This window comes from Oryzias latipes, chromosome 4, assembly GCF_002234675.1.
Source record: "Oryzias latipes chromosome 4, ASM223467v1".
Taxonomy (NCBI): Eukaryota; Metazoa; Chordata; class Actinopteri; order Beloniformes; family Adrianichthyidae; genus Oryzias; species Oryzias latipes.
In genome coordinates, this window is record NC_019862.2 from 31,234,534 (window position 1) to 31,254,832 (window position 20,299).

The following is a 20,299-nucleotide window of genomic DNA, read 5'->3' on the forward strand; positions in this document are numbered from 1 at the left end:
ACATTCAGAGTAATTATCTGCAGGAAAATGGCGCGTCCCCCCCCCCCCACCCAGGTGTTGCAAACAGAGAGGGATCTACGCCCCCCAGCAGAGCCCCCGGGCCTTTTCTTTAACTTCAAGATTTTAGGGGAAAATGATAGTTTGGCGACTAAAAAAATTTTTTTGTAATGAATTTAAAGGATCTTCTCTGATCTCCACGCGGGTTTCCTTCATGCGCATGTCCAATTAAAAAGCCCCCCCGCGCCATGAAAAGGATATAAAAAAAATTCCTCTCATTGCATTAAAAACTCGGAGATGCTTTGGTTTCTTTCAGGTCAGTTCGGACGGTGGGGCTTTAAAACCTTTCAAGATCCCAACAATGGCCATGCTTGACCCGACATATGTAGCAGCATGTTTCCGCTGCCCCCGCACCCCCGGTGCAGCTCTCTCCCGCCTGCAGCCCGGCGGGGCCCGGATCCCTGCCCGCCCTCTCCCGCAGCAGCAGCCGGCCCCGTCCCGCAGAGGCAGAGGTTAGAGTAGCATTTAAACAAGGGGCCGGCGCGCGGGGGTTCCCCGCTCAGGCGTTTACGCGCCTGACGGGCACAGCGGACACCAACCCGTCACGCAGACAAGAGGCTGTTAACCCCGCAAACCCCGCACTTCACAGCAGCTCCGCCGCAAAAATGGATCAGGAGAAACGCATTCCTTTAAAGGAGGAGACGGAATAAAAAGTTTGATGACATATTTGATTTAAATATACCTTTAATCGTTCATTTCATAATAAAAACACATTTTTAAAGACAAATTTGAATATTTAATAAGAATAAACTGCAAAGAGACTTGCAGGCTGCAAAAGCCAGCCTCACAGGAATGACAGGGGCTGAATCTGGAGAGGCCCTTGAGCTGAAGAGGCGCGCAGACGCGCGCAGACGCGCACAGGGGTCCCTGAAGCATCAGTCTTCAGCCGCTAGAATAACACTTATTTGTAAATGGGGGATAACCCCGCCGTGGCATATGAATATTTCAGCGATTTGGAGGGTCTTTCGCTGCCAAAGCTGTTGGCCAGCATTTATCCAATCCATCCATCCCTCTCTCTCACACTCACACGCGCGCACACACCAAGACGCAAACACAAAATACGTTTTTTTGCCCCCGAGGTAGGGTTGGCAGGGATTATCTTTGTTTAATGAATGGGCTACAAGTATTCATCAGGCTGCAGAGATTATTGGGCTCCGCAGTCATGGGTGCGCACGCGAGAAAGCGCGCGCGGGCATGCAGACACACTCTGCGGCCAATTAAAAGCGCGCTCTGCCCGCTCCGTCCCTCCACATCTGCCTCCTTTTCTGCACCGACCAAAGACGCAGAAAGGAAGGAAGCGGATGAATGGGCGCTCATTCAGATCACAGATGGAGTGTGGCTTTCTCTGCGCTGGAAATTTGAGAAACACCATTGTCCCCAATCAAAACTCAATGTGTTGGCCCACAATGGCGCCCGCTTTGAGCCGCGCCGCTTCAATTGGCCTTGTTTTTGAAACTTGAAGTGTTCGGCACAAAGACGAGGCCTTCCCGGATGACACCAGTGTGTGTGCGTGAGTGCGCGCGCGCAGATGAGGAGGGCGCACAATTAATATGAAGCTGTAATTATTCCCCTCCTCGCCGCTGCGCCCATTCAGGACTCCACTGGTCCTTTTATTGCTTTATCCCACGAATACCGACGCTTGGCTGGAAGGCCTCGACTGCAGACCTGAAGGAGTCTGAGGAGCATCAAGAATCAAACCACAGAATTAAATACAACAGCTACTTATGCAGATTTCAATAACACGTTTTTCACTAAATTAGACAGAAAAATAATACATTTATTTAAAACAATATATTTGTTTTTTAATCATTCTAATAAGAATTTCCTCCCTGTTGTGATGAATAAAAAGAGATAAAGTTATTTATTCAAGTAAAAGTATAGGGCCACTTTATACGTTTAAAAAAAAGGAACTTAAAGATCTAATATGAAATAATTTAAAAAAAATAAATTTTTGTGTGGATTTATAAACACGTGGAAGAAAATATTCAAAGTTATTTACATTAAATGATTTTTTAATTTTGGCTAAATGATTGTTTTTCTGTCTGGTCAGAGCAGGAATGCAAGTTTAATGTGACTTTTTCTGGTTTGGTTGTTTATTTGCATCATTTTACCAGATCTGATGCTCAATCCAGATTACCCAAAACAATAAAGAGAGGCATCTGCATCTTTTAATCTTGGTTTTTTAGGTTGGATTTAAGGAAAACTGTTTTTTAAAAAGTTGATTTAAAAATTTGAACAGGTGTGTTCTTCTCACCTGATGACCTTCAAGCTTCATACATTTATTTTTTAATAATTTAATTGTACAATAATCAAAACATCCTGCAGGATTACCCCGAAAGCTGTAATTTGATCCAAAATAAACATTTATAATCCACAGTCTAAATACTTTAAAGCAAAAACTTTAACCTGATTATGAACAGATTTGAATTTTAAAGCGAAAACTGGTTTAAAAATATGGACACAGATTTCTAAACACTATAATAAATATAAACTCTTTTTAAAACCAGTTTAAACCGATTTTTCAGACTAAAGTTGCAACCAAAATGGATTTAGTCTACGACCAGTTTTTTCTCTTAAAGTAAAACCAAACCCAAAGTTGGAGCAGACATTTAAGCTTTTAAATCATTGAAAGGCATTTTAAAGCCGCAGCTAATCAGATTTGTTACACAGGTACAGAAGAAGAGCCGCTTTTGTCTTTGAGACAAAAATCAAAGTCTGTCCGTGTCCTTTGTGTCTCTGTGAAGAAGAGCCACGGTGACCCCCCCTTTGTGCGCAGCCAACAGTTTAAGCTGCATAGATTCTGTTTCTTTGGGCTGGGCCCGCGTCTCTGAGAAAGTAAACTTTGGGGTGACCCCTCCAGGTTAGGCCGGTCCAGGATACGGATGAGGATCCCGCCGAGCTCTCTGGGATCTCCGTGGGTCCGACTTCAAAAAGAAGGGAGGAGAGAGAGAGAGGGAGAGAGAGACGGAGAGAGAGAGACGGCCCGGGGATTTGGTTCCCGCGCCAAGCTAGCTGCCTGCATTCTTGACCCCAGAGGAGCTGGTTAAACATCACGGACGCTTTCCTCCTTTGTCACCAGAGAACCGAGACTGCAAGCTGATGGGGGGGGGGGGGGGGGGGGGGCAACACGGGGAGACATTTTTTATGTCTGCTGATGGAGACATCATGCAGCCGTCAGGAACGCCACTGGAGACTCGACCCACGGGGTTCTAAAGCGATATCACATTATTTTTAAAATGCATTCTTACATTAAAAACGAACAGAAAATCTGTTTTTATAAGGAAAACCAACCCGTGGATTTGATGAATCCATTTTAATCATATTAAAGATCAATTCATCTTTTAATGTCAGCAAACAGCTCGTCCCATAAAAAAGTTAAATTCCAAATTCTCCTGTGTGCTAAAATTGTTCTGTTGTGGAGGACTAAAGGTTTAAAAAACCATAAATAAATAATCTCACATTCCTCGCATCCTAAATGATAAAGTGACAGAGAAACGGCGCTTCTTAACGTTCACGTTTCCTCCTAAGAAATCTGAAGTTTGTTGCATCCTCTGACATTTTATTTTGAAGGAGCCTGACGGCGTTTCCCGTGAAACTCTTCATCGCACGTGAAACCGATGAACCCATTTCTGCAGCACAAACTCGGGACAAGTCAGGCCAGGTCTGTCTGTGGTGGAGCGTCCGCCCTTCCGTCTGCATCAGCATCAACAGCAGCACAGGTGACGCGCCGCAGAAGGACGGATGTTCGAGCCCGCATGGTTCTCACAGTCCAGAGGAGCTGAAGAATGCCTGCTGCTCCCCGAGGAGTCACGAGGAGCAGAGGTGCACCTGTCTGCCTCACGAGCACGCGCACATTCACGCTCACTCAGCTGCACACGGTCCTGGCCTCGCCCTGGCTGCAGGCTGCACGTGTCTGTGCACGTGCACACACACGCAGTGTGGCTAAACCTAAAAATGTGCCTTTTTGGGGTCTTCAGGTCAAAACTTCTCACCGACTCTGTTGGTGTTTAAGCTAAAGAGAGTTCAGTTAAAACTATCAACTATTTATCAGGAAATGACTCATTTTTAAAATGATCAACCAAGCAAATCAAGTAACTGTGACACTTCTTTGAATTTTGATTTGAATTTTTTTTTGATTTGAAATGGTTTATTTCAAGCAATCAAATAGAAGTTATACACAAAAGCAATATAAACATCAGTTATACATTCATACGTTAACTAATCAAACTTAGGATAATTTGACATATTTAATAAATATTGCTTGAAAGGGAGTGGAAGGAAGCAAACTTATATAATTCCACCCCGTTATACTATAACCATTATATTACATGATTTATCAATATCCGGTTCCTAGGTTTTATCAGACAGAATTAAGAATAAGGTATCAATAAGGCACATGCCAAAGATGAATTACTTAGTACTACGTCAAAAATAACTATTCTAGAAATTAACATGGCAAATGCAGCATCTGAAATATATGCAAATTATGTTACTTTTAAAAGTCATTCATATGCTTTAAAAAATTTAAAATAAAAATATATACATTTACAGAAAAATGATTCAAACAATTCTTAAGAATTACATTTTTATTTTATTTTTCCTGAGTTAGAGTCACACTAGAGCTCGGATTTATCAAATTTAAGAAAGAAATGGAATTTTTTGTGACTTTTCCTCCTCAGTCAATTAGATAAAGATAACCTATAAATATTAAAAATAGCAGAAGTGTCCAAATTCTGTTTAGTTTTCAGGGAAAAGACAGTTTTTAAAAAACTTTTCATTGATCTTTTAACATTAGGATTAAATTATGAGGCTAACAAAATATAAAAAATAAGAACCTGACAGGAGCATTAGATGAAAAAAGACAAAAATTCAGCCCAAATCCCAAAAGGATGAAGGTTGGATCAAAATTTTGACAGAAAGAGTCACACTTTGGTCAATTTTAGAGGCACCATCTTTAAAAATGAGACCGATAAATTCAGATTTAAAGTCTGTGGAGGAAGAAATTCAGGACCTTCAGAGCCGTTTCACCTAAAGTCTTTCACCAAAACTTTTGTTTTGTTAAAAAAAAAAATTAAAAAAAAATACAAACTAAATGATACTTCTTTAGAAAACCAGAAATGAGAACATTTACATCCAACTTTTGGGAAACTTGAGAGAAAACGACAGGACTGGAAGGAGTCGACTCACGCTGCTCTGCAGAAACTCGGCCGGTCGACTCGAGGCTGACGGATCGAGTCCACCAGACGCTGATGAAGACTCGCGCTGCAGCCAGGAACCTGTGAGTCCAACTGATAAAAACTCAAGAGGTCAAATGTTTGCCAGCTTTTAGCTTCCTTCCAAAATGATTACACACATTCACAGCAATAAAGTAAAACATTTGACTTATGAATACAATCCTAAAAGCACACAGAATAATTAGGAAATAACTTTATTGTTAAATAAAATGTGGAAATGAAATTTCACTTCAGCATAGCGTTCTACGTTTTAAATTATGCATTAAGCAAAATGAAACTACAATTTCAAAATTGTAATAAAATGGTCAATTCCAAAACTTAGATTTTAAAAATGTCCCAGTGCTTTGAAATGTTGGTACATTTATCAGAATTTCTAATACATGTCCTCACATAATCTTTCCTTTTCTTAACAAATCAAGATTATTTTTTGTAAATTCAGGAAAAAAAACACAACTATAGACTTCTATTTAGAATTTAAAAAACTGTAGAAAAAGCTGAAATCTTTTCTGTTTATTCAGCAGAATTGATCATTTTAGCGTCCTACTGTAGCTCCACTGGAATAAAACTTCACTGCTGGTTTTTGTTTTCCATCCACTGTCAGTTTGAAACCACAACAGAGACAGAAATGTGAGTTTTTTAAGGTTCAGGTGTGTTCAGGTGTTTTCCCTTCATGAAGCCCCCCCCCCACCGTCCTTCATGACGGCACAGTTCAGCTGCTTTTCCTCTGGTGGAGTTCTAAGACTCTGCTAGTTTCTGACAGAAGAAGCTGCTACAGATGGAGGACTAAGCCGTTGTTGATCTCGCCGCGCCAGAGGCGGGACGTTGCATGGTTGGTATTAGCAGGTGGTGAAGGAGGAAGGATATGAAAACATTTGTTAGGAAAAGTCAAATTAGAAGCCGGACGCCGACGCCGCTGCTCAGGCTGTCCTTTTTTTTATCTATTCGAGAAAATAAATTTATTTGTGCAACACCACCACAGTTGCTGCGTTTCTATTCCACCTGTGCGCAAAACTTTATAAAAATTCCAGAAATGTCAAAAATCACAATTTGGCTTTAACATGGTTACTATTAAATCCTATTCATGCAAATAAACACAAACCAGCTGACGCATCATGAGTCATTCAACAACACGGCGACGGATGTGAACAATACTTTGATTGACAGCAGATCCGTTCACATTTCTGCCACGGCACTAGCGCTGATCATCATCATCCTCCTCATCAAAGGAGACGTCAGCGTCTTCTTCAGGCCGTGGAGCGGCGAGCTCCTTACACGTGGGAGGGGCTACGGATGAAGCCATTTTGGGAAATGGTGGTTGGTGATTTTAGCCGTGGATCCCACAATTCCACACGACACGCTCAACTTCTGATGGTGGCGCCATCAGAAGGCGCCTCTGATGGCGCCCGCTGTGCAGTTCCTACCAAGAAGAGCATCGCCATCCAGTGGTTGGTCACATGACTCATTTAATTCGAATTAAGTGTTTCTGTTGCAGTTTCGTGAAATATGTCAATTTGGAAACGCCTCAAACACCGCCTCCTCCGAGCGGGAAAACGTTTGTCCTATAAATGAGGTTTTTTTAGTTGTCGTGTTTCCATTCGGCGAATTTATGATCCCAAATCCAATTTGCACCATTTCATAGTCAATGGAAACGCAGATATTTGGGAATTCATTTTAAATCCGATTTTTGGTTTTCTGATTTCTCTTTGCCTAAATTTCAAATTTATTTATTTAAATGGCGTATACTTACTTAAAAATCTTTCATTTGAATTTAAAAAAAAAAAAAAGTCATCCGCCTGTTATGTTTGTCTCTGTGCAAAAGCATTGATGTATCTGGGTCAATTTGACCCAAATGGTACCTTTGTGACATAAACGTGTGTTTATGGTTTATTTTAATATATATACTGATAAGACTCAAACTAAACAGGAAAAGTTTCAAAGTAAAAAAAATACTTATGTTTAAAAAAAAAAAAGATTTTTAATTCAAAACAGGTCAATTTTGACCCAGAACGTAACAGGAGGGTTAAATTTGCTTTTTTAAGGTGTATATTTGGAACGCCAAATAAAAATCTATAGGAAAAAAATCCTATCTTCTTTTTAAGGAACTACGCAGAATTCAAGAAGAGAAACAGAAGAGAAAAAGGTTTAACAGATTTTCTGAAGGACACACATGGATGTTTATATTCATATAGTTTATATAATGTATATCAAACTGAAACTATTACAGCATCAAACTTATTAAAAACAAGAAAGAAAAACAGGGAAATCTGTCAGTTTATGGAGCAGTGGATGCTAGAAGCAGGACCCCCCCCCCTTAACACAACAGCAAGAGATGAGGGGGGGGGGCGTTGGGACAGGACCGGAAGGAAACGGTGGGAAAAGTTTAGATGGTGGAAATGCAGATGGAAAGCTTTCAAAGAGCAACACCACTTCAGAAGATTCTTTTTTGTTTTTAACTTTTCCCGCCCAAAGACAAAAAATCGTGTTCCTAAAAAAGGAAAAACTAAAGCGTGTTAAATGAGGAAACCAGGAAAAAGTCCATGTTTTTTTTATTTTATTTCTTTTTTTAAATTTTCTTTAGTGACAAAGACTTGTCTTTTCAGTCTCTCAGTGCTGTTTTTGTCTGCAGATGCATTGTGGGAAGTGTGACTCAGCAGTTTTGGGACATGGCGCTGTGAAGAGACGGGCCGCTTCAGGGACGGTGGAGGTTTGGCGGTGTGCTTGTGGTACCGCCTCTGCTCCTCCGTGAACTGCGACCCGACCGAGGGCAGAGACGTGTGTGTCGCTGAATGGACATGTGTGTGTGGGTGTGTGTGTGTGTGTGGGTGTGTGTGTGTGTGTGTGTGGACGCAGACTGGAAGGTAATAGGCCGTGCTCGGTGACTTTTGTGCGTCCGGTCAGTTCATCAGTCCGTGGATGCTCACAGCCACGACGGCGTCAGTTCCTACTCTTTAGCCTCCAGGAAGAGCGTCTCCTGAGGAAACAGCTTGGCCTCCATGAGGGTCGACCCGGGTTCCAGCTGGGTGATCTGGGGGGAGACAAGACGACGCCCATCAACACCCAAAACAATAAATCTTTGAATGACTAAAACACTATAAACCTGTAAGCTTGATTTATGTAAAAACAGCTGGGAAATCAGATTTCTGGCCGCGTAACGCCAGTGGGGGGCTCCGCCCCTCGCAGCCTCCGGCATCCCTCTGCGACCGTCTGGCCACACCCTCTGGTCCTCAGACTGCAGAAGAGTGTAGCTTTGTGCTGCACTGGTGTCGTGTGTTATTATTCTAGCAGCTTGTTTAAAAAAAGTTCAGGTCGTAATGAGAGCGGCGGCTTTGCTTCCTTGGCGTTTGTTTTCTTAAAAGACGCTTTGATTTAGAGAAAATAATGAAGATTTCAGAACCAAGTGTTTGTTTGTGTGTGAGTGTGTGTATAGGTGTGTGTGCTACCAAGGGGAAATGAGAACATTTTTTTCTTTAATAATGATTATGTTCAGCTGGGAAAAGGTGGTGGGGTCCCCAACCCTTGGGTGGTGGACTGGCACCGGTCCGTGAGTCACTTAGAACCCGGCCGTAGACAAAAAAAAACCTACTGGATTTTCTGCCTTGGTCACATGTCCTAAATACGTTTGCTGCCTTCTTGAAGACTCACTCCGATGAAATTTGTGACAAGGAATGAGATTGAATGTTTCTGTCATAAGTGACCATGATAGAACCGGGATGGCGCCCTTCAAGGTATCGATTATCAGAAACTAATGGACGGCGTGGGGTTAATTTCTGATCATGGATACATCATGTTTATGACACAATTACCAATATGAAGCCCATTGACATTGAACATTGTTGTAAATATTGGGCTAAAGAAATAAAATGGAATGGAATTGAATCTGTTCAGAAGTATAAAAAATGTCCTTTATAGTGGAGAAATACACAATGATTTAAAATAATAGAATATTTAAAATATTGGTTTATGTAAAGGACACTGTAATGTTGACTATTAGATTTTAGACTTTGATTCATTGAATCTTCATTTGTTAAATGTCTGCAGACATTTTCAGACCATCTTTTTTAACTACATTCTAAATAAAAGCATTTTTTTTCTAAATTAGATTTTTCACAGACCAGAAGGTTTGAATAAAAATGAAAGATGAACTTTGGCCTTGTTTGGATCGGTCCAAAACTGGTCCTACAAAAGGTTGGGGGCCATCGGTTTAAAGGACAGAAACAGTCTGAGCGTAGAGGAATAATACAGAGCCACCCACAGCGGAGCAGATCCAGTTAGGAGGCCGTCTGACCGACCTGTGTTTTTGAAAACAGGACAATCTGACTCTCCCTGACACCCACCACCTCCTCTCTGTGCGCCTCTTAGCTTATGTGAGCTAATCACTGCTGGGGTAGTGTTACATCAGGCCAATCTAACACCTGGGCTGACGGGGCGAGGCGGCGTGACACGGAGATGTGTCCAGGGCTTATCTAATGACTGCTGCATTAGGAATCCTACTCGAACCTGGCAGCGGGATAATTAGCCCGCCGCCTCTTCTTGCTGTTGAAGGTCAAAGGGCCGAGACGAGCGCCGTAAAGGTCGTTTCTCCCAACAAGCAAAGTCTCCCTCGGATGAAGCGAGACCTCGGCCCAGGAGCCGAGCCACGTCTCTCTCTGATGGTTTTCACCACATCTCTCACAGTAATTGCTTTCACTTCAACAGAATCCTTTTAAACGCCATTTTTTATCTAAAGGGAGGTGGACTGTAGGAAAAGGTTAAAAGGAGGAGAAAAGAGGGCGAGCGGATGAGGGGAGGGGGTGACGATGACATATCAGCAACACATAGCCTTTCCATCTCCCAAAGGTGTTTTGGAAATGTCACACCAAGTGCATGCTGGGATCTTTGACTCCACATTTTTTTAATCTCGTCCTCATTTCAAAGTGTCATTTAGGCGCTTGACTTCCCTGCGGGTTTCTAGGCGGGGGGGGGGGGGGGGGGGGCTCTGCTGCGGGCAGGGAGGGGCGCCGCAAACATATCCCATCCCAGCGGCGAGGACAAACGACCAACAGGGCCGCTCTGTTGCGTTTCCCACCTCGGGAGCGGGGCGCCACCGATGGCTGCCATGCTAATGAACCCGACAGGCTGTTGTGACACCACAGCATCAGGTAAGGGTAAATGAGGCTTTGGGGTGGAGCAGGTGTGTGCGTGCGCAGATGCAGAGAACAATCAGGACGGCGCTCAGAAGATCACCGGGGGAGGAGGAGGAGGAGAGAGCAGCATCTGACTCTGAAAGAGAAAGATGCCACACTGACACAGGAGACGGGCGCCATCGGTGTTTGTTTACATTGTTATCCAATTAACAGACCATACGCATGGAGGCATCTGTCAACAAACAAAGCTGTTGTTTTGCTGTGCTCTGCCTAAGCCATCCTCTCTCCTCTGCAGCCTCCACAGCCATGCATACATGCATATATGCATGTGTACACAGGTCAGACTCAACCAGCTTCCAGCTCTGTCATTAACTTTCTCCACACACGTTTGAATCAACCTTCAGAAATAAGGAATTGTGTAAAAATTGTCCTGTAGCGACACATTCATGAGAAAAAAATACCCTGGATAGAAAGTTAGGCTGGGCGGTGGGACCAAAAGATCAAATCTTTTGATTTCAAACCAAATTACAAATGACAGAATCTACTTAACAAAAACTATCATTTAAACATCTTTGGAAGTTGGGCTGAACACAACTAAATAAAACCTGTAAAAATGTTTGTAAAGCAATAAGGTCGGTGTGTTTTGTGAGCTGCCGTCAGCTTGATCATCTCATAAAGAGAATCCGAATTGCTTCCCTACCCTCAACTTCGATCCCCCCAAGCAGCGAGATACAGAAGAAACTAGACGGAGAAAATCCACGGGTTGAATGCAATATGCTGAATGAAACTGAAACTAAAAGGGTAGCAATTGGCAATAAATAAAAAGTTAAATAAAGAAACGATCAAAGTTGACCATAAATAAAGTAAAAACAGCAAAATAACAAAAAAGATATGTTTGTAAAAAATGTCTGAGCCGGGTTTCGAACCAGCGAGCTTCTGTTCCAAGGATCCCCATTTATTTCAATGGAGGCAAAAATCCTGGAATATCTGGAAAAGTTCAAGGATTTGAAGAAAACAAAAGTCACAGCTGGAAAAAGCTGAAAGAGCTGAACATTTGAATAGTTGAACGGTTGAAATAGATGAAAACTAGTGGGAGGAGTTAAGAGACAAAACATGGAGGTAGATACTAGAATAAAGAAAGAAACATTAAAACAATGGGTTGAATTCAACTAAATAGTCTTTAAATTTGGAGGACACATCTCAAGGGGCTTATCCTACGAAAAAATAAATTGACATTTGGACCAGTGACCACATCAATAGTCACCTGTCATCTAAGTTTCTCGTACAGCTGCCAGTGGTTTTATAACTTTAAAAAAAGTCATTTAAAATCAAAAAGTCATTCAAATTTCATCTTGATTAATAAAAAAAATACATTTAAATGCAACGTCTGTGCTTTAGAGCACACCTACGTAAAGAAATGCGTTTCTTCTCCGCCCACAAGCATGACGCAGATCACCCTACCAGCAGAGGGATGCAGTCGCTACGCCTCCCTCAAATAAATAACTTTTGGACGCCACTACAGCTTCAAATATAATTGGAGCAACAGGAAGGAGCCAGAGGGGCAGGAAAGTGATTTGGATGCAGCCTTTAAACATTTCTGTATTTGACAGAGTGCCTCTGTTTCAAATTTGTCGTACTCCCACGTTAGGTAGCAAAAGCAATCGAACAGATTTGTTGTTTTTTGGTGGTTTGTGGCTCCAGGTCTGACTTCAGAAAACTGTCCCAGTTCCATAGACCCAAAGAAACTGCTCCTGTTTAAGGAACAAGCGTCTCCTCGCTAGCTGCCATTTTACCGTCTGCAAGAAAGCGGGTGGGCTGACTTTACTCCGGACAACAGAAGCCCAAGAAAGCAGAGCGCTGGCAAGATAAAATCCAGATTTACCCCCAAAATAAATCTTCCTAAAAAAACTAATTCAAATTTATTCCTAAAATCGATTTATTGCCCAGCCCTAAACTTCCCTTTATAACACGTGAAAAACCATTGAAAAGTCAGAAAAACTGCAGAGCTCTTCAGTACAAAGCCTCACTTTAAAAACTGGATCACAACCAGAGGACAGATGGTGCTTTTCTCTAATCTTTGATATTCTGTCTCTCTTTCCTTCTAAAAAAAATTACAAGGAAAAATGTTAGCAGCTGATACCCACCGTGAGCTTCAGCCGCTATTAGATAGACTCCAACAGAGTCGATTTTACTAACTAAGAGTTCCACATCCGTCCAGAAACCAAGAAAAGCTCGCCGATAACGGGGGGGGGGCACTCAGCAACATGGAGCGGTGAAAGGAAAGAAAGGGAAAATAAACACAGGCCCTGGAGATGTCCGTTTCCAACGTAATCAAACGTGCAGCTGAAATAACGCATTTTTAATGAAGCCATTACAGGCCCTGCTATGTTAATTAAAACCAAATAAGTTGTCTGTTTTAGAGCAGTGTTGTCAAGTGTTTATTTGGCCCATTACAAAAGCAGTGGGAGATCATTATCCGCTGCCAGGAGCGTTGACAGCGTGTAGCGTTGGGGCGTGAACAGAGACGGACAGAAAGGAGTTCGGCACTTCAAAGGGGGGGACACAGCCGGGACGAGGGGTGGGGGGCGTTGGGAGAAAGTAGTGAGAGGTGGCAAAGGGAGGAGAAAGGCAGGAGAGCATTGTGGCGGGGGGGGGGGGGGGGGGGGGTAGGTATATGGCTAAAAAATAAAGTGATTAAATCAAAAACAACTGTGGGGAAAACCGTTAAAAACATTGGAAAAGTTCAGAAAGATGTGTTTGCATCCAAACCAGTGAATCTATTCATCAGCATCAGAGCCCATGTGATTCATTTTTCCTGTTTTTTACGTGTTCTTGTGGCATTTTCTCATTATGGAGAACATACATCAAGAGAATTGAGCTCAAATTTCAATTCTGAGTATATTTTAGCCTACTGTTAGGTTGGGGGGTGTGAGGAGCTGTCAGGTAGCAGGAGAGCCTGTAAACAGAGAGCTCTCGGCAACGGGGAGAAGAAGGGGGCGGAGTTGCTCTGCACCAATGGGCCCCACTCACAACCGCTCTGCTCTGCAGAAACTATGTCATTGAAAATGACGGCATAGATATAATTAAAAGACCACTGGGAACGCTTTTACAATATATCAAGATGCATTTTTTAAACCCCTTCACACCTTATGTCCATAATTTGCAGCAAACCATTGAACCCAGGACTCAATTTAGCATCACCCTAAAAGAAAAATACACTGACAAATATTTTTTTATACAGTTGGGAATAAATTCAGGCACCCGAAGAGGTTAAATGCAGCTGTCCTGCAAACAAACCCCTAAAAATAATTCCTTCTCCTACATCAGCAGAACATTTAGGATTTAGCATAAGAAAGTCAAAAAAGACCATTTATTTAAAACTTAACAAATTTTTCTGTTTTAAAAAAAGTTCTTAAGTTTAGCGCAACATAAAAAACAAACAGTAACACAAGATTTTGGGACTAATCTGATGTTTTTTTGATGGTGAAGCTGAAAAGAATCAAATGTAAATATGTACTATTTTACTTACATTGGGTACAGATTTAAGATCAGCTGAGAAAACATCATTTGTTCAGGAAACTGATGTGAACGCAGCTTCACTGTGAATAAAAACCTTTCAACAAAGAGCTTGCCCAGCTTCCAGTGAGTCCAGCAGATTGAGAGACAACAATAAACTAAAGCAGCCGCTTCAACATCTGCAGGATCCATCCCGTATGGAGCCAGGCTTTCCTCTGCGGCTGTGTGTTTGTTCTGTAGCTCACATTCACTGCAAAAACCACTTTGGCAGCCTCCCGCCAGAGCTGCAGGAACGATTAGAGGACGGTGAAAGAAAGAACAGTATCACGGCGAGGAAACGAATACACTTGTTTGACATCGTTTGGGGTTTCTGCGAGCGGCCGGACGGGACGAGCGGCGCTGATGGTTTTACCTGCAGTCACATGCAGGAGACCTCCAGCCTTTCAAAAGCTGTGCTCAACAAGTACCAAAGAATAGACGAGGGGGATTCTTGAATGAAATGTGGACAACGGAGGCATCCCCCTCCTCTTCCTCCAACTCGCTGATAGTCATGCAAACGGGTGAGTTTGCTGAGCACGGCTAAGCCTGGTACAAATGATGCCAGTGTAAGGCCTGCTGTAGTGAAGGCTGAAGAGATTAGCCGCCGATACCAAATGGCGAGGAGGACCTCCAGTCCTGAACGTGAAGACGTTCAGTCAGAGACCTGCAGGAAAGCCGACGCAGCTTCACCTAGAAACGCCCAAAACTGACGGTACCAGATACGTACGGTTTATTTTAGCATCTTTGTCCGATCACAAAGACAGAAACAGTGGCAGAGCAGAAAGTTTCAGAGGAAGAAAGGGGAAGGAGGTTTCCAGAGTTGTGGCGCATTACAAATGCAATAGTGGTCTATCCTCCATCCCCTGATCCTGGCAGAGCAACAGTGAGAGCGTCTGGACCCGGTGGAAGCTTTCGATGCTCCCTCTCATTTAATTACAACAGAGAGCTGCAGGATTAGACGGGGGCCTGTGTTCACAGCCTCATATTGGCACTGTCACCGAGCTCCTTCCCTCCCCCCCCAAATCTCTCGCCTTTCTGCTTTCTGGAATAATCTACCATCTCCTACTTTTTAATATCTTCTCCATCCTTTTCTCTTTCAGATTGTTTCTCTGCTGAAATCTTCCCTTTGTTCCGGCTGGTGTGTTCCCGTCCTCCTCCAGCTTCTCCTCTAATCCTCCCATCCGGTTTTCTCTGGAATTTCATCTGAGATGCAGACACATCTTTATCTCTGTCTCAAACACATGTTTACTCTTGATTATAAAGAGACAACTGTGAATCCTTTAAGTGACAAAGTTGTGATTGGGGCATGTGCCTGCTTGAAAATATTTGTGCATGTGTTGCATCGTGACGACATGGAGTGCGAGCTACGTGTTAATGGGAGCGTTACTTGGAGGTGATTTTTTATTTTTTTAATGCCTTCGACTGTCTCTCCAGACTGCGGTGGCACACTGCCTGGGCAGGCCCGTGCACGTGCACACACACACATACACACACACACCCCTTCATGGAAATTCAGCAGCACGGCTAATTAAACTGGTGCTTAAAACAGTCCTCATTAGCCTGCAGTCAGAGAGCGTGGCGAGCGAGTCCTCTAATGACGGATTGCAGCTCTTCCAGTGCTGCCAGGCTTTAACAGAAACACCACAGAGAATACTTCTGTTAGTTCTGACAACTGTATCCTAACAGTCGTGGAGCGCTGCGCGCACGGCCGAGCGGCGCTCGTAAATATTCACCGAAGAGCAGCGGTGAGCAGGTGCGCGGATAAACGGGCGGCTTAACTCTCGCCGTCACAGGTGCAAGCAAACAAAGGCAGTGACACAGCCACACTGCAACTGCTCCAAAACAGAACAGGAAGTGAAATGATTCAAAAAGCCAGAGACTATCGTTTGTCCTCTGTTAGCTCAGGTCTGACTGGAAGAGCCAATGACGGACGGAGAGAGCTTCTGTTGAAACGCCATCGTCAGAGTCCTTTACACGCCCAGCAGCTGAGCTGTGGTCAATGTCCTTCTTTTATGATCCGTTCCCGATCGATTAACATTTTCAGCAGACTTCAGTTATTTCAGCCAATCTGGAGTCAAAACATTCAGCTTCTATTTAAGGATGTCTGTACTTTAGGTTTGAAATGATGACGTCATCCTGAGAGCGTCTGAAACCGTTTTCTCCTGAAAAACAAACTCTGATCATCATATATAAAATACAAGATGCTTCGTTTTTAGAAACCAAGTTGTCCACCTGATAAGTTATTCATTTAAGGGCTTTGATTACTGCATTTTGAGCATTACATCCAAGTCTTTCATCATTATCAGTTATTACCCTTTACTTTTCAAAAACCTTACAGGATTCAAATTAATTCTTTTTATTTTGGATTCAATGATTATTTAAGAGCTATTTATTGTGGCAGCTCATGCAGTTATTTTTTTGATAGAAAATTTAGAATAAAAGTTATTTGGAATATCATTTTAGTTTTTTTCCATCTAAGTTTGAGTGGGGGGGTTCCAAAATGTCAGAAAAGATTTACTCAGTAGTTCACCGAGCTTCTCCTTCAGAGGCGATTCTGCGCCAAACAAGCTTTGTTTTGGTGTTTTTTACATTTTCCAATTATGCTTTAATCACATTTATACCACTTTGATGCTTTTTTTTTAATTCCCTCAAAATGTTACTTTTTTCTTTGGTTTCCTTCTATTCTTTGATCTGCAGAGTCCATCTCCATAAACACAGCTGCAGAAACACACCAGGGTTCATTTGCAGTGAATCGGACCGCGGGCCACTTGCTTAGTCTCCACCGGAGTTCAGGTGAGCTTCCACACCTGGTAAATCTGGTGGACTCTCTGCAGAAATGAAGTCTGGTACAGATCAAAGTCAAAGTGTTCTGAGATAGCAACCAACTTTCCTCCCAGCTGATCTGGAGATCGGATTTAAAGGAAACGGTTTGTGTTTTGCTCTGAAAACGTGACGGCAGAAAAATGCGTGTATGGCGTAGTTAAAGTAGAGAAGGTTTAGCAGTATTTACATTTCTACGAGGGAAAGTGGTGAGGAGCTTGAATTCTTCAAAGGGGTATCCTTTGGAGGCCACGAAGTCGAAGAGGACCTGGAGCTTACAGCTGCTCAGGAAACGCCTCTCCAAAAACTCGCCGCTTGGTGTCCGGATTCTCAACTTGCTGATCTGCTCTCCCGATTCTTCATCGGGTTCTGGAGGTAAAGCCTGCTCCAAAGACAAGCGGATCGCCTGAAAACAAGAAACACAAAGGACATTTCAGCTCTTTGACCAAACAACATCCTGGTGCTGCACAAAAATGACACATTTTTCTTTTTCATAATAGAATATTTTATTTATATATGTGGTTTTAACTGCAGTTGTAATTACAAAAACACCCACAAAGATCCCATCATTCCCAGCTGGTCTAACTTTAGATTCACGTGGACACAAAACACAAAAACATGCACAAGATGAAAACTGAATAAAAGCCAGCGACTTTTCATTAATTCTTCCCAAATACAGAAGGGAAAGAAAAAAAAATCCGTGTTTATATAAAACTTGCACCAAGACTCAAGAGTAACACTGGCAGCCACACAGATGATGACACACTATCTAAACACATGTGAAAGGCAAGCCAAGAAGTTGTTCCAAGAGTATGATGGCTGCGCTTCAGCTTCACATTAATTAAACAATCATTTTGTTCGAAGAATGTTATTAAATTAGCTGTCCTGCGTCTCACCCCGCTCCCTTAAGCCTGCAGTTGCTTACAAGGTTGCCATATCAGTGCGCTCAAAGAGCCAAGCGTAGTTTGCCGACGCTTTTTTGCTGTTTGCTCTCTCAGGCAGACTCTGATAGTGTCTCAGTGACACTAGTGATTGTTTTAAAGCCTCGTTTGAGGAGATTTCATCTGCAGCAAATCTGACCAATACTTCCTCGACAAAAGCAGAAGGGGGGCTTTTTCACGCACAAAGACAAACGCAAACTTTTCACAGCAAAGTTAATCAACTCTCCTGAGCTGTAAAAAAGGTGCTTGTGCTGCTCCCCGGAGCCTTGCACTTCTTTCTGCTCGGCTCCCTCACCTCCTCCTCCCCTGCTTGTTGTTCCAGTTTGGCCGGCCTGGGAGCATATGCTGCGACAACACGCCCCGGCTTTATTTACACACCATAATGCAATTATATTTCATAAGAGTGTACAACAGTAGCTCATTAGCAGCTTCTGGTGTTGGGTGGGCAGGGTGGGGCGCGTGCCGCTCCGCCGTCAGGTCCCTTAGGTACACGAACTGATGCTGACTTGAGTTAAAGGGCCGCTCGGGGACAAAGACGCACTCATAACAGACAGGAGTGTGCACTGCTTGAGAGTCGACCACAGACACAAGCGTGAAGGGAGAGGGAGAGGTAGCGTCCCCAAAGAAACCGGGACACGCGTCTGGCAGAGCCTCGGGCCTCGGTGGCTCCACGCAAATAATCAGGAGCATCTCTGGGTCTATTCATGTGGCTGCGCTCGGCTAACCACAGAAGGCAAACAAATAACGAGAAGGGGGAAGAGGAACACCAGGCAGCCACACAACTGTATGCTAAGACCCCATAAAAGAGGTAAATAATAATGTCAGCTCCCATACAAACCCCCAATTCACAGCCTCCTGCTTTCATCTTGGTTTTCTTTGCACAAAATCACAGAGGAGGCCTCCCCATCTCTCCGGTGGCTACTGCCGTTTCCGTTGTGTTTGCAGGTTTTCTTCAGACTCAAGTGGAAACTCTGAACAAACTGAATCCATCCATTTCCAGAGATTGACTCAATGTTTTTAGACGGGGGAACAACATTGGGGCCTGTCTTTAATGCTACAGCTGAGGAGCAGACAGATCCCTGTGACGGACACTTTATGGAGATGAAATAAAACCTGGCTCCTGTCGTCATCCAGTCAAACAGAATTCATGAGTTTGAACCATTGACTGTATAGAGAACTGGACTTAGTGGCCCCTCCCCCCTGGCGTTCCAAGCAAGAAATACCTGCTGGCTCCAAGAAGCCAAAGCGCCAAAGACTTCTATTGAGGGATGAACAGTTATTCCTCATTGTGTTTGTCAGACTAATCATTCTTCTTCTGCTACCTTTTTAAAACGTTCTTGTTAATCCTCCTTTTTTCACGATATTTTATAAAAGTAGGACTACTCTCTTGGTTGCTATGGCCGACCAATCACTGCTCACGACACCGTCTGGCTCCAATGTGGCGCCGTCTGTTTTGCAAAAAACAGCGGCGTGAATTGACTTCATTTCGTAAGACTGTAGTCACACGGAAGGGGAGCACAGGTGAGTCTAGCAGTTCCTTCGAGGCTCTCATGGTCACCTCAGGGGACGCCATGACATTGGAGCGTCCCGTTGTCGTGCATGAGGCAAGTGTATCGCAAAATAGCATGTGTAAGGATAATGTAATGCATGCACTTGTGACGTACAGGTGATGCAGCTGAAAGGAGCCCTTCTGTCGCTCTCTAGACATTAACAGGGCGCTAGTACTGACCCGATACTGACTGCGCACAAATCCTATACTCAAGGGTGTGCACGTGAAGCGCGAGTGCCTGGATCCCCACACAAACTAAGCTTTGATTGTCTAATTTCCTCACTTCCAACAGTCGGGCTGCACTAATGGGCCCCTGGCGCAGTGAGCAGGATTTGGGGGGCTTGAAAGGTGGAAAAAAAAAAAAATCGCACCACGTGACCTACTCTCCCCTGCTAACCCCTACTTTACCCATAAGTGTTTACTACGCCCACGGCATGTCCATAGAAAAAAAAACATGTGCACAAACACTTTTGCTCTACCGGTTCACCAAGTGGTCTACGACCTGCATGCCCTGTGCAGATGGGCCCATTTTTTACCCCCAGACGGCCTGTATCCTCCCGTAATGGCAATTGTGTCCAAGGCATAAACCATTTCTCCATTTCTCACCTAGTCCAGTTCTCATTTAAGTCAATGGCTTGAACTGGATGCTGCTTCTTAATTCAGTCGATCCCAGCGGACAGATAATCTGACCTACAACCAGAGTTGATGGGAAACACCTTTATCACAGCCTATTCTTTTTTTAAAGCATGAAGGATTGGTTTTAAAAAGTTCTTTAGAAACAAAAATTGTTGTAAGAATGAGCTGTTTGATTAATATTTTACAAGGAAGGGATTTGTATATAAAATATAATTTTGTATTTAAAAAAAACAACATTGATGAATTTGTTCTAAAACTGGTTAAACGGGTTTTCTTTTGACATGAAGACTTGAAAATAAAAATAGTTTAATTACTCTTTAAAAAGGAAATCATGTAGAAAAAGCACCAATTTAGTCAAAATGGTTCATATTTCTTAATGTAACA

At 43.1% G+C, this 20,299-nt stretch overlaps 1 protein-coding gene across 1 annotated transcript in view; it reads right to left on the bottom strand.

The window, feature by feature from the left end:
* Nucleotides 1-7,820: 7,820 nt before the first annotated feature.
* The window catches only part of faf1 (Fas associated factor 1), a 60,525-nt gene continuing 48,046 nt past the window's right edge, over nt 7,821-20,299 (bottom strand). Inside the window, exons 18-19 of the mRNA XM_004068368.4 lie at nt 16,980-17,195; nt 7,821-8,316 (exon numbers count right to left, since the gene is read on the bottom strand). Of these exons, the coding sequence (XP_004068416.1) occupies nt 8,233-8,316; nt 16,980-17,195 (300 nt within the window). The 3' untranslated portion in view covers nt 7,821-8,232. The remainder of the gene's footprint in view (nt 8,317-16,979; nt 17,196-20,299) is intronic.